At 38.8% G+C, this 15,067-nt stretch overlaps 1 protein-coding gene across 5 annotated transcripts in view; it reads left to right on the forward strand.

The window, feature by feature from the left end:
• Positions 1–15,067, forward strand: part of CDK6 (cyclin dependent kinase 6) — a 141,375-nt gene that overhangs the window by 114,051 nt on the left and 12,257 nt on the right. For 4 of the 5 annotated variants that reach the window (XM_064677565.1, XM_064677574.1, XM_064677568.1 and 1 more), the window contains exons 6-7: positions 9,636–9,686; positions 13,633–13,768. In XM_064677565.1, the coding sequence (XP_064533635.1) occupies positions 9,636–9,686; positions 13,633–13,768 (187 nt within the window). Of the gene's footprint in view, positions 1–9,635; positions 9,687–12,032; positions 12,152–13,632; positions 13,769–15,067 lie in introns of those variants that run through there. The other variant, XM_064677594.1, reaches the window with a different exon arrangement.

The following is a 15,067-nucleotide window of genomic DNA, read 5'->3' on the forward strand; positions in this document are numbered from 1 at the left end:
AACTGTGACGTGCGTGCTGAGAGTAAGTGAAGGACGTTCAATCTATCAAGGCTCTTCTATTTCAAAAAGTAATATTAAACAATGAATTCTGAAGCAGTTATGCCCAGGAACAGATGATATCTGCCCATATTACAGCATATTCTGGTGAAAGATAATACCTGCATTTATCTTACTTTTGGGGGTTTATATGTGTGTACATATACATTTACATATATATATATGTATGTATGTGTATATATATATATATATATATATGTATCCTTCTGTTGAAGCACCATTTTTTTCTTATAAGAGGTTGTGAAACCAGATCTCACTTGGCTTATCCTGGGGTCATTGATGTCTGTGATAAAGATCCCTTTTATGTCAGTGGTGGGGGACAAGGCCCATCATTCTGCTCCAAGGCCACCTGAGACCATGCTTACATGAAACATTTTAAGCACCTAGGAAAAAGATCTGCCTTTGCCAGTTCCTAAGGAAGCTTTGAAGATGTTTATATTTTCTCTCATTCATGGTCTTTTTCTTGCTTTTTGCTGTATACTGGATGGACTTGACTCTACGGATTAGTCTGGCCCTGCTTTGGTCATAAGACTGTAAACGATGCCTCTGTTTGGTTTCCCTTTTGGTAACATTTCCCATTCAGTTATGCATGCAAAGGGAACATGCATGTCTGTCTGCAAATTGGGTCTTTCCCTTGTTGGCTCGTATCTGCACCCAGCTTGGAAAGCCCTTTGTTTTCTCAGTTCAAGGAAAAAATACCATATATTTCTTAGGAGCTAGGCTATATGTACATTTGGGGGTCAGAATATTAGCTTTATTTTTAGAATTCATTTACTTCATTTTAAATAGTAGTGGAGAATAAACTCAATGCACTAGAGAACTGGAAATTTGCAGTAATTTTTCAGAAACTACCTGTTTTACCTGCTTCTGTCTACTGGGTGACGTGAGAAACTCCAGAGAAAATAATAATTATTGCAGGTTTTGATGCATTAGATCTGGTTCTAATAATGGTTCAATATTGACATAGCCCTATCCTAGAGATATTATTCATGATTCTGGTACTATCCTACTTGAAGAGTGATAGATTTTCAAGTGACAAAAATTGGGCCGTTAAAGACTAAAATGAGAAACTCAAGATGGCTGATCTGTTTTCTGTCAGATTTTAGCTGAAGAGTATTTCCTCAGTCATGATGTTTATCTTTCTTCTTATATATAGGAGGAGAGAAGATAAGTTCCTTAAAAGTTTTGAGCAATTTATGATTAAGTATAATAACCTCTACATGAAGTAACTTCTTCCTATGCAGTGTCTGGCACCAACCCACACAAAGATATTATTAAAGGGAAAGGAGAGGGAGAAGTACAAGAAAATGTTAGGTTTAAAATGAGAACTCTGAATTACACAACAGCTGAGGCAAGTCACTTGTGACTGGAAGTGAGTAACTGTCCAGAGCGTGCAGTGTTGTCAGCCTGGCCTGTTTTCAGAGTAAAGTTTTATATTGTACCTTACTCATTTTACATATCAGAAGGGCCAGGGATCTTCATCTTTAAACGGTGATACTTTTTTTTCTTGCCTTACTTTCTCTTTTCATGCCTCCAGTACAGACTTGTCTAGGCAATCTGTCAAAGGGAAACAGGGGTAGGAACAAGAGTGAGGAATCAGCTCAGAAATAATCCCTCTGAATAAAGGTTTCCACAGGATAGTCCAGATCATGTTATTTCTAGTCATCTCATAATTTTAGTTTTAGGTCATATTTGGTTTTAATTCTTAAAATGAAAATATTTGCTTTATAACAAGTAACTAAGAATCTGACAAAATTATTTACCAGCTATTCTCGTTTTGTAATATGTAAAGGAAAAAAAAAAACCCCATCCTTTAAATATATCTCTGACTATATAGCTTGGCAGGTTTCCCATGGCATGATGCAGGATTCCTTGGCAAATGTTTCTTGGCTTTAGCTTTTTTAGTTTCTTCACCATCACTTTGTTGCTCTTATACATACAGATGTAAAAACTCCTAGACGTAACCGCTACAACACTACTAGATTCTAAAATTCCACGTACAACTTTCATGAACCATTGCTATATCATTTCCCTTTACATCTTTTTCTTCACTCTGTCAAATAATCATGGACTTTTTATTTCAACACCTTCCCCGTCTTAAGTAATGCCTTCAAAACAGCAGCTACCTATTCCTTGGCATCTCTTCAACCAGACCACCTAAGCCCCACTTGCCCAAAAATCAAGTTGTACCTTTCCCACTCACGATGTTCTTTTTGTGGATCACCAATATACAGACTTTTCACTGAGAATATTTCATATATTCAAGTCAGTAACTAAGAGATTATCCTTACTGTTTTGCTGTGATAACAAGGAAGGGGCTGGAATTCCCAACTGCTTTTGTCACCACACTGAGCAAATGGACTAGCAGAACTCAGGTAGTTATTTTGGAAGTTATGTCTTACATATCTGGAAAGATACTAGGCTTGTCTAGCCATGGAATTATTTGTATTTGCAACTCCAGAACTGTCATGGTAGCTCAATAATATGTTTTGGTTAGAAAGAGAATTTCTTCGCTTTTTTTTTTGGCTCTTCAGTACTGTTTTTCTTCACATGAACTTTCTTAGATGTGTCCATTTTACCTGTAGTTTAGTAAACCAGTTGCAGAAACTGAAAGATAGTTTCCAGTCAGAATGTTACTAATTAGTTCAAAATGTCAGTCAGTGTCAAGAAGCCTGCAGATATCTTTTCCTGTGCCTCGATGCATGTGGTTTTATTAGATTTTTTCCTTGTGTCTACACTGTAGTATAGAATAGAGCAGTGCTTATCAATATCTTTAATTCCGATCTTTATGAAAATTCTAACTTTTTTTAATGAAAAGTACATACTCTCTTTACTTTGTAGACCAAAGACTGAAAGTAAAGTCTGGAAGTAATGTGGCCAGCTTACAGTTAAACTTCATTTATCTCTTGGGTATCATTGCTTTGTTATTGTATACAGTACTTCTAAGAATTCCCTTGGCATGTCCATGGAGTTGCACCAGGGAAAATTGTTTCATGGAGACTTGCTTGGGAAATGTTTATATCTCAGTTTTTACTGAGTAGCACAGACATGAAACACGTCTATAAAATAAAATACTCAACCTTTCAGACACTAATGTACAGTGCAAATAGAAAGAATATTCAGTGAAGGTGAAACTCAGCATGAAACAAAAACATGAGCTGAGACATGGACAAGAGAAAAGGAGCCTGAAGCTGGTGACTGGTTACATCTAGTTTGTTCAGCTACATATAAGCATGAGAGCTTTTTGGCCAGAAAATTAGTGGTGCAAGTCCTTCTAAACTATAAGCAGATGGTAACTTCTTCAGGATTTGTGATGTTTTACATTGCAACCTTATGTTATCATCTGTATTTTTATTTCTGTATTATCACAGAATGGTTGAGATTGGAAGGACCTCTGGATGTCATCTGGTCTGAGCCCCCTAGCTCAAGCAGGGCCACCTAGAACTGGTTGCCCAGGACCATCTCCAAGGTGGGAGGCTCCACAATCTCTTTGGGGAACTATGCCAATGCTTGGTGACCCCCACAGTAAAAATTGTTTCCCTGTGTTCATAGGGAAACTCCCATGCTTCTGTTTGTGTCCACTGCCTCTGGTCCTGTTACTGGGCACCACTGAAAAGAGCCTGACTGTCTTTTTTGCATACTCCCTTTGGTATTTATACATATAAAGATCCCCACTGAGCTTTCTCTTCTGTAGCCTAAAGAGTTCCAGCTACCTCAGCTGTTCCTCATATGCCAGATGCTCCATTCCCTTCATGGTGCTTTGCTGGTCACTCTCCAGTATGTCCATGTGTCTCTTGTACTGGATAACTCAGAACAGGACCCCTAGCACTCCAGGTGTGGCTTCACCAGTGCTGAGCAGAGGGGAAGGATCACCTCTCTTGACTGGCTGGAAATGCTGTTCTTCATGCAGCCCAGGAGTTATGTGCATCTTTGTGCTGGACTGCCGTATAGAAAGGTAGATGGATTTGTCCTGTGGAAATAGTCACAATGCAGACTCATAGCTAGTATCCCTTTAATTGTGCAGCTTCACATTTTGTACCTCAGAAACTATGGAACATGCTTATTGACTCAGGAAGAGTTTATTTTAGCAGGACAGGGTAGCAATATGATCCTTCCAACATATCTTCGTATCTGTAGGCTAAGGGCATTCTGATCCTACATTAGACATGAAAGGGGTTTTCCTCCAGCAGACATCATTCCAGAGGCAGTGGATAATGGTCTAGCTCCAAGGCCTGGAGAAAGAGTAGTCAAAAGGATGGACATCTGCATATTCCCTGTAACATTTTCTTCCTCCCCTCTCCCTAAAAAATCAAAAAACAACCAACAAAAATAAGAAACATCTGAGACTTCTCGCGCAAACAAATCAAATACAGGTGCGCTCTAAATCTTTTTGTCCCATCTTCTTCCCTCTTCGGTGTGTGTTATAACAGCAATGGTGTTGGAGCCTTCAGAGCAGGCAAAGTCAGGGAAATTTGAGAGGATTGAGGAACCACACAAAAGGCAAGTGTATCCCTGTGGATAGCCCTTTCATCCATTGGAACATCCCCCTTTCCTGAGGTGCACATACACACAGATTTTAGGAGTTCTTTGAAGACAGAGGACAAGACTCAAATCTTCTGCCACAGGATACAAATGCAGTTCCATGCCTTTCCTGAGAGAAAAAAGAAGGAATACTACAAAATCAGACTCTCAGAGTTTAACCAGTCTTACACAGATTATGATCACAGAGAGGAGAACATATCCCCAAGTCAGGACTTCTGGATCAAGCTTGAGTAAATAAACCTCAGGGAGTGAGTGGGTGAATGAGTCAAGTGAAAGATACCAAGAACAAAGGTGAAATTTTACTTTGCTGTGACTGCTGAGTATGCTCCCAGTTCAAAGGTGGGGGAGCTGTCCACCTTTAAGAATAGAATTTTTTAAAAAATCATCCTGAGGTGGAAGGTTTTATGTGTACTGGACTTGCAGAGCTGGCAAGTCATTACTAAAGAGTAATCCCAAAATGTGGAATGAGATCTTCATACAGCTTCTGATTAAGTGGATCTATTTCCCTAATCATCTGCCCAATATTCCAATTGAACTACGAGCCAAAATCCATGAGGCAAATTTCATTACGTTTGTGATGCCTAACCTGGAGTTGGCATCCTGTTGTAGTCATGATGATGGGATGGATAGGAGGCTGAAAGATGAATTAATAATACTTAATTATGATGAAATATCAAAGTATGTTGGAAGGTCACCTTGTGTTATATAATTATATATTCATAAGAATTTAAATTCTTGCTTCAGCTCTTAGTGAATCTGAGACAGCAGCAACGATGGGAAAAACCTCCCTTAAAAATCTGAAGAATCATACTTGTTTTGGCATGACACTGCCTAGGGTGATTTGCTAACAAGGCGGACTTTGCCAAGCTTTCACATTAATGCAAGGTTCAGCATACATTTTAAAACATTAAATCAGCTTTCCATTTGCATGGATATGATTATTTGAATGCATAGATTGTATTAGTTTAAAGGGCTCCAATATTCTAATACTCGAGCCAAAATTAAATACTCAAAGTAAGTGTATGTTAATTTCAAGCAGTAGTTCAAAAAAAAGTCAAAAGTTATCATATTGCTTAACTTTGGAAGATACAGAGCGTGTCTGCTGCCACAAACAAAACTAGGATTGTAGCTACTGAATGTTTTGAGAATCAGAATCAGATTTTAGGGCAGAAGTAGATGCTCATGTCTGAGTGAGTTCATCATTATCATGGCTGGGCTTCGCGAAAGAAGATTTGGGAAGGGCACTACCCACATTTGTTACAAGCGCGTCGGTGGCTGAAAAGGCCAATACGAGATAGACATGTCCGGTTGCAAAGGGCACAGCAGAAAGACTCCTTAGGAGATATATTCTCCAAGGCACGATTCTTTCTGCATTGTCTTTTCTCCTCGAGAGTGATCCTGCGTGCGTTCTCAAAAGCATCAGCTGCGTTATAGATGGTGTGTCTCCAGGCCTCCCGATTGGAGGCCAGAGTAGACCAGTTATGTTGATCAATGTGGCCAAGGCTGAGATGTTGTTTCAGGGAGTCCTTGTATCTCCTCTTCGAGGCTGCTCTCGTGTGGCAGCCAATGGCAAGTTCACCATAAAGCAGGATCTTAGGGAGGCGGTGGTCCTTCATCCTGGAGACGTGCCCTGCCCAGCGCAGCTGTGTCCTCAGCAACTGTGGCCTCTATACTTGTGATTGCTGCTTGTTCTAGAACAGATGTTTTAGTCATAGAATCTGACCAGTGAATGTTTAGAATTGTACGGAGACAGCGTTGATGAAAGTGTTCTAGGAGACGCAGGTTGTGGCAGTAGATTACCCTTGATTCAGACCCGTATAAGAGAGTAGACAGCACTGTGGCTCTGTAAACACTGATCTTTGTACTTTTCTTCAAGTGTTTATTTCACCAAACTCTTTTATGAATCTTTCCAAAGGCACTATATGCCTTTGCTAACCTGTTGTCTATCTCTCCGTCAATCTTACCATACAAGGAGATGAGGCTACCTAGGTAATTAAACTGCTGGACTGATTTGAGCTCTGATTTGCCAATGGTGATATGGGGATGATGGAAGACTTCCAGGTGCCGGTTGATAGAGAACTTGTGTCTTCTTTAAGCTGAATTCCAGCCCAAAGAGCTCAGCAGCGTCTGCAAAGCAGGATGTTAAATGCTGCAGAGCTGCTTCTGTGTGGGCAACAAGGGTGGCGTCATCAGCATAAAGCAACTCCCAGACAAGATGGTTTAAGGTCTTGGTGTGGGCCTTCAGTCACCTTAGGTTGAATAGGCTTCCATCAGTGTGGTATTGAATGTACATACCGTCCTGATCATCAAGGTCTGCCGTGGCCCTTTGGAGCATCATGCTGAAAAAGACTGTGAATAGGGTTGGTGCAAGAACGCAGCCTTGTTTCACACCATTAGTTATTAGAAAGGGCTCAGAAAGTGTGTTGCCATATCTGACTTGGCCGTATTGATCCTCGTAGAGTGAGATGATCATTTTAAGGAACTTGGGGGGGCAACCTAAACGTTCCAAAATCTGCCATAAACCTTTTCTGCTCACAGTATCAAAAACCTTGGTGAGGTCAACAAAGGTTACGTAGAGACTTTTGTTCTGTTCCCTACACTTCTCTTGCAGTTGTCTGAGAACAAATACCATGTCTGTGGTACTCCTGATGGCTCTGAAACCACATTGACTTTCAGGTAGAATTCCTTCTGCTATAGCAGGTATTAGTCTGTTCAAGAGTATTCTTGCCAGGATTTTGCCAGCAATGGAGAGCAGAGTAATACCGCGATAATTTGAGCAGTCTGATTTAATTCCTTTCTTCTTATACAAGGTGACGATGACTGCATCACAAAGGTCTAATGGTAGTTCACCTAGTTCCCAACAGCGCACCACAAACTCATGAAATTTAGCATGGAGTGCAAGACCCCCATGTTTCCAGACTTTGTGTGGAATTCCATCAACCCCAGATGCTTTGCCAATTTTCACCTGCTGTATGGCCTTAAGGGTTTCTCCTAAAGTGGGGGCGGTATCCATTTCGTACTTCACTGGTTGTTGTGTGATGGACTGAATTGCTGAATGAACTAAGCTTTGGGTTTTTGTAGAAGCTGGTATTGCTGTATATCTTAAGGCTTAAAAAAATACAGAAATCCCAAAATATGAGTTGCAATGGTCTTGTCAAAGTGGCTGCAGTTAGGGAATATAATGTGTATCTGGGAAGCAAAGCATCTGTTATTTATAGTTTATTCAGAATCAAAATAAATAAAGCCCTTTATGGACAAGTAACGGGCTACTACATTTTACCCCATTGGATCAAATCTCATGTCATGCGGTTTCAAATCAGACTTGATGAAATTGTTCTCTCAATGTCCCTGCACGAAGAGTTTGGAGTATAAATTGATACAACGTGACCTGAATGGCAGCAAACATGAACGAGACAAAATGCATAATTAGTTCATCAAAGCTGGTCAGTATGTCTGCCAGTTACTCCTTTTTCTTGGTGGCACAGATTTCTGAAGAGATTATTATGTCTAACTAAGAAATGTCGCAGTGCTCTGTGTCTGCTTACTGTATTTGGTATGGACCCACAAGATAGGCAGTGGAGTTCTATTGTCTACATGAGTGTAAAGGTGTAAAGTGCCATTTTTCAGTAATAACTCCTGGTTAGCAAAAGGAGGTCAAGATCATACACCTGCTCCTGCATATGGTCAATGAGAGGGGAAGGACTCTAGTTGACTACTCATTGTTCTGCCAGTGTAAATGGGAGAGGTCTTTCTTCTCCTCTGAAAAGCAACGTGAAATTTTTTCTTTGGCTATCAGTGGTGTAAAGGTCCTGTATTAAACAGAAAAGGAGTACGTCGAGAGGGGCAGGAGAATGGATGTTTTGCCATAACCAAAGGCTGCCAGTGAAAGCATGGGAATAAACATTGTTTGTCAAGTCACTGTGTCTCAGTCGAACAGCTTTAGCAACTGTAACCATGAGTTTACAGCATGCACTGTACTTGGAGAGCTGTGCTCCCAAAGAAAGAGGCAGCCTGGCTATCAGTCGACCCAAGTTACTATCTCAGTTTGCAGTTTGCCTTAATTGTGTTTCTTGGAGTAATCTACCATTTGTTGAACCAAAATGGTATGCAACATCTGTGGCCTGATCTTCACAGATGCCCTCATTCTTGGCCAGATCTTTAATCATCTGTCAGCAAAATGTTGGAATATCTTGGGAGTTTCAACATAAAATTGCACTGTTGTTCACAACTTACTAAATTCAACAAAGGTGGTAATACAGCCATACTGCTATACAAATCAGGATTTCATATTTTCCTTAGGCACTATGGGGTGGTAGTATTTTATACATGATGAGTGAAAATATTTTAAATTGCACTTTGAAAGGAAAAAGTGTGTACCACTCTCTAAAAGTATTTTTAGTCACTGTTTTTCTGAAAGCCTTTGGACATTCAGCCTAATAATTTGTTTTTTCCTGAACATATCTTTATTTATGCAGCAGAAGTATTCCTCTACTTCAAGGTAAATTCTGTACCGTTTCACACTCCATTCTTTACAGACCTTCATGAATCCATTGTCATTTATTTGACCCTTTAAATGTAGGAGCACATTTCCAATGTACGGTATGCAAGAAATTTAATTTTGAATTTGTATTCATAATAATTAATCTCTAATTTTATTATGTTTTGATAAATTGCATGACATTCGCTCCGTTTTTGTCTTAGCAGCTATACGTTCTTTATAGAAAGCTATTTTGTTAATGATATCATTTATAGGATAGTATTAGTTGAGAGAAGGTTATTTCATTCACGCTAAAGGACATAATTAAATTTAAAAGGTAGTTTATTCAAAAATATGTGTCATCTGTCCCCTTTGGCTGTCAGTTTTCGTAGAAACTTGAAAGGTACATTCACAGACTGGATAAAACATGGAAACAGAAGAGGTGAAGTCTCAAAAAAATAACTCTCTTTCACCCTACTTTGGCAACTGTCAATGACAGGTATAAATTCACATTAATTAAAACAAGTCACATCCTTAAATAATTTTTTTATTCTTTCAGACCACTCTTCCGTGGAAATTCAGATGTTGATCAGCTAGGAAAAATCTTTGAGTAAGTAATAACTAGTTGCATTATGTCAATATCTGTTTAACATTGAAACCCTGTGAAATTTCTTTGCCATGTTCTTATGCAATAATGTGACTAAAACAAAGTATTCCTAAAACATATTTCCTATTGCTGCCATATGCAACATGATATTTCCGTATATTCTGTGTCAGAGTGGGAGGAGGAAGCAACATGGAATATAGTTATGCAAAACTAACAGCCATCATCAGGAAGTTATGCGACTTCTGTTTGGGGCTTTTTAAGTCTCTTAAACATATTGTGCATGTACCATTCATACATATTCCCAAACGTTTAAGTCCAGGAGATTTTCTTTATATAAACAAACATGGAGGTTTTATTTTTCAGTTATTTCTTTGTGCATTTCAGAAAACAACCTTAAAACTGTTATTAACCTGAGATCTCTAAGATAATAACCAACAGCATTTTTGCAGAAAAGACTTCTGTAAATAAAATACTGTATTAGCTTTTAAAATCTGCTGTGTAGCCTGTTAACAGTCTATATTGTGGTCAGGAAGGTAACTGTGAGAACGGAAGGAATATCACCATTTTAACATATGCTTTGTCAGAGAGGAGTTGGCATTATTTTAAAACCATTTTACATTTCTAGGAGTTTGTGTTTCTCTTTTTCAGATATATCCAATACAATAAAGAAATGGGTAGACTTCAAACTCTCTGAAGTAAAATAATTCTCTTCCAAAATTAAATTCTTGGTATTACCAATATGATTTAAGTAGGATTATATTACTATTTTTGTAAAAGGTCTTCAGAGTAAGAAACATTTCTGTATTTTAAGAGCCTTGTAAATTTAAGATCCGATGTATGTAGCATGTAGTTAGGAAACCAAAGCCACATAGGGCTGATACCAATCCAGAGAATGAATGCCTGTTTGCCTCTGCACCTCTGTCTTCCTTTTCTGTATGGAAAAGGCTGCAGGGATCCAAGAATCTGAATGAAATAAGAAATAGATAGCACAAAATGAGAGAGCGAGAGAGAGAGTGGGGGAGAGAGAGAGAAGTATTATTCTGAAGGATTATTATCTTGAAGATATTCCAAAGAGAAGATAGTAAAATTTCTAAGAAAAGCTTAATTGGAACAAATAATTAATTTCTTTGTTTAACCATTTTTCCAGTTCTCAAATCATAACAGATCTGTTTCTAAGCACTTTCATTATTTAATATGGGGTTCCTAAATTGCAGGTCTTGATTTCACACAGTTGACTTCCCTTTCCTGCATACCATACCAGTGTATGTGACTCACTTGTGTGGTTAATTTGTCATGCGCTGAATAGCTCTTCCTGCCCAATCCAGAAAAATCAGTCCTTAAAGTTCACTTTTTCTTCTTCTGCCAAAGCTACTCCTTTAGTCCTACATTGTTCTGCTTTATTAAATGAAGACAGCTTTGATACATACAACATATTTAATAATTAAAAAAGACATAGCTGTGATTTTTTTTGAAGGATTTTGATTCATTCGTGACATTTAAGGGGAAATTGAAAATTAACTGGACTAGGATTAAATACATAGCTGCTAATGGCAGCCTCCAACAGGCGTCTTTCCATCCCTAGGGGCCGAGATTACCTGTGCAGAAAAGAATTCACCAAGAAAAGAAAATGCCATGCTAAATTTAGAAGAAGTTCCTTCTTGCACATCTACTTAAAGCAAAAGTTTGGGTTTGCTTCTTTTGTGCAGTTCTTAAATAGTTCAGAAGTTTCTGTCTTGGATTCTGAGGGGTAATGCCAGATAGTGTTTATTTTGTGTTTCCACAGCTGGAGAACCCCCTACAGTTAGGCATAGCTCTTCTTGTAGGAGGGTTGTTCCTTTCTACAGTAGTGACTCATTCTGCAGATTAATTTGGACAGAAAGTAGTTTCGGGATTTTCCTGCAATCTGGACTGATGCATTCTTTCAGATAATGGGGCTGTGGTCTGCCTTAGCTTTGCATGTGCATTCTGATTTTTGTCAGGTAGAATTCCACTGAGTGTGAGAGTAAATCCCTCGGACATGGCCCAAAACATTTTCCTGCTTTTCCAGGACACTGTCAGCATGTGGCATATCCTCATAGATTTCAGGCTAAATGCTGCAATGGTTTGAACAGACTTGTCTCCCGTTGTGATCAATGGGAGTGGAAAGTACTCAGCATTTCTCAAGACCAGGCCTGAACCTTTGGCAATAGGTGAAACTCGTCCAAGATACTCCAAACTTAGTCACTGAAATGGTAGTGCTACCAGACCAGAGTTAAAGCATCTGTTCAGACGTTCATTATTAAGAGTTTTGAGTACTACGTGAGTGTGTAACTAAAGATGTCTCTCCTTTCAACTCTCCCTGTTTGACAGGTTGCCTCCTGGTTTCTTATCATTAGCTTTGCCTGTGCCCGTGCTTATGCTGCCCTGTTCATGCTCTGTCATGCGACTGTTAAAAGAAATGGGACTAACCAAACACATTTGAATTACAGGTTAAATCTCATTGTTATTTAAAATACTTAACTCCCCCATTTTCCTAAGATGCTATTTGTATTATATTTAATATGGGTCCAGATCCTCAAACAGCCAATCCTTTAATTACCGTGGCCAAAGGGGTTGCCCCATGCCCACACCGTACCTGATGATAGAAGTCAAATTCAGTTTTTCACACAGATTTAACTTAGCATTTCCCAAAAGCTATGATATGTTCAGATATAGTAAAATTTAATTGTCCTGAGATTGAAAGTGTAATTGCTTTGCCCTTCCAGCCATGCTGTTATTTTGAGGACATACTAATTTTCAGAGGTATTTTAGGTGAGCCAGATCCATGTAGGTAGAGGTGGGGTAATTCCACTTGCTGAGGTAACCTATGATTTACTTCAGTGTGTTTGGCCCGTGGCCTCACCCAGTCTAATGACAACCTCAGTAAGAAGGAAGGTCAATGCTGCTCCCTAGTGGCAATGGGCTTTGTGCAGACCCAAGTATTCAGTGACGTTATTTTTGTGTCCTTTCTTGTCTTACCCTCAAGTATTCTATGACATTATTTTTATGTCCTTTCTTGTCTTACCCTGTCAGCACTCCCATTAAAAATCTCGATTTTTACAGGCTATAAAAATGTATTTTTCCTGAAATCTGACAAGTAATATATGATCTTTTCCAGAATATTCATCAGAAACCGTTGTGTCAATCCCACAAATACTAGGACAAGACTAAAATATGAAATGTATGAGACATAATCCATTATTGGAGGTTTACCTACTATTGCATTTTTTGGGATTTTAGACCTCAACCTTATTATTTAATAATTAAAAATATCTTCTATAATTTAAAGAATAAGTAAATTATTAAAAGAAATTAAAATATTTTATTAAAGAGAAAATTAAATATAATTGAAAGCAAAAACACAAGGACGCTCAAGTGCCTTGCCGCTTCTAAATTGAGACTTTGAAAAATGTATTGTGAAGCAAATAAATTGTTTAAATTTGGGCAACAATTACTGCACATAGCTTTGAAGCATTATGAAACATCCCTTTTTTATTGCCTTACCCTCATCTTGACCCACGCTCTTCTCTCAGTCCCTATTCTTGTGAATAAAGATCCTTGCATGCAATTCCCCTTTGAAATTTACTGCTTTTAATAATTCTATGTTGCACATGGGACATATGTTGCACCATCCAGTCAAGAGCTGAGCAACTTTCTTCCAAAGCACTGAGCCTTTTTTTCAACAAAAAGACTCAGAAAATTGAGACCTAGGCCAGAGAATTGTGCTGGTGACAAAATGATTTCTGCCAAGCACACTGAGGATCTACATTCATCAGCTTCTATTCACAGAGATCGGTGCACTACTCTAGAATTAAATATTTAAGCTCATTTAAACTAAAATATTCTAAAGTAAACTGCCACTCAATATAATCAATATGAAGGGGAAGCTGCTTAAATATTCAAATCTAACATAATGTTTTTTATTTCACAGTGTAATTGGACTCCCAGAAGAAGAGGACTGGCCTAATGATGTTGCCCTTCCAAGAAATGCTTTTACTTCCAGACCTGCACAACCTATTGAAAAATTTGTACCAGATATTGATGAACTAGGCAAAGACTTGCTTCTTGTGAGTTCCTGTTTGTTGTTCCCCAAGTCGCGTGACTGATAGTTGCCACTGTGCATGTAACATGCCAAGAAACACTTAAGTGTCCATTTAATGGAGTTATTAAAGGAAAGTTCAAAAGTAGATAGACAAATTCATGTAAATGTGTGAAAAAACAGCAAAAGACATTGGCTTTGGCTCACGAGGCGTCAGAGCTGAGAATAGTTAATTAGGAAACTGACTCAGGGAAGTACCTGTTTGATCTGTCTTTAGACCTTATCATTAGTTCCTCATTACTGACCAGTGCAGTGTCACTTATTCAGACATTCTAATTGTATAGGCCTGAAGTGAGTATAAAAATAGATCTACCATTTTTGGTGGTATACTGGATCCAGAACAAAGCAGGAAATAGGCATGCCTTCCATCAAGTGCTGAAAACTTGAGACTTGGAATTCATCAGTTGTTGCCTCTTACAAATGGCAAGACTGAACAGAAGCAGTCAAACTGGGCTGATACAGCTATTCCTGTCATTTGTATAGATACGTTAGAAACCCCAGTCCTTGAGTTCAGTCTTCAAGTGGAATATAGGGAGTAACCTTGCCTCAGTTTGCCTCTTACTGTGCTTGTTGAAATCTAGTTAAATTTGTTCTCTAGAAGTCTTTAAAAGATCTTGATTCATATGGGCTAGGTAGACTGGGCTCAGTGCAATTCTTCAAAGACTTGGTGCATCCCGTCAGGAACGGCTGTCTGTGGCCAATGTTATCTCAACAGCAAATCGTCCTCCATTGTCCTTATGACTGCAGCTCCCAGCTGCAGAAAGCTGAACTACATCTAGACACTTGAAATAACAAGGGAGAAACACATCTGTTGTGCTTGCAGACAGCCTGCAAGTGGAAGCTAGACATGGGACAAGAATTAGTCTGGGAGCAACAGGGTATAATATATGGCAGAGAGCTCAGTGAATGTGAGGCATGATGGGAGGGAAGGAAGAAGAAGACAAATATCTATGCCTTAAAGGTGAGGTGGGAAGGGAATCTGTTCATGTTAGGCAAAGAGATGATAACTGGGAGCCACAGATAAAAGGGGAGAGTAGGATTGAAAATCACTGAATTATATTTCAGAAGTTAAATGATAGAAGTTATGGTACAAGAAAAGAAAGTAGGAGTAGGAAGTGGTTAGACAAGTAGGAAGAATAGTATTTGGAGGTGAATGAAGGAAGAGTGAAGAACAAGGTATAAAACGCAGGGCTGCAAGAGAGATTTCAGTGCTAGCTGGACAAAGGCTGGGATACAGATCTGGGAAGAAGACCATCAAAGCGCAGCT

The sequence above is a fragment of the Pseudopipra pipra genome, chromosome 1 (assembly GCF_036250125.1).
Source record: "Pseudopipra pipra isolate bDixPip1 chromosome 1, bDixPip1.hap1, whole genome shotgun sequence".
Lineage (NCBI taxonomy): Eukaryota > Metazoa > Chordata > Aves > Passeriformes > Pipridae > Pseudopipra > Pseudopipra pipra.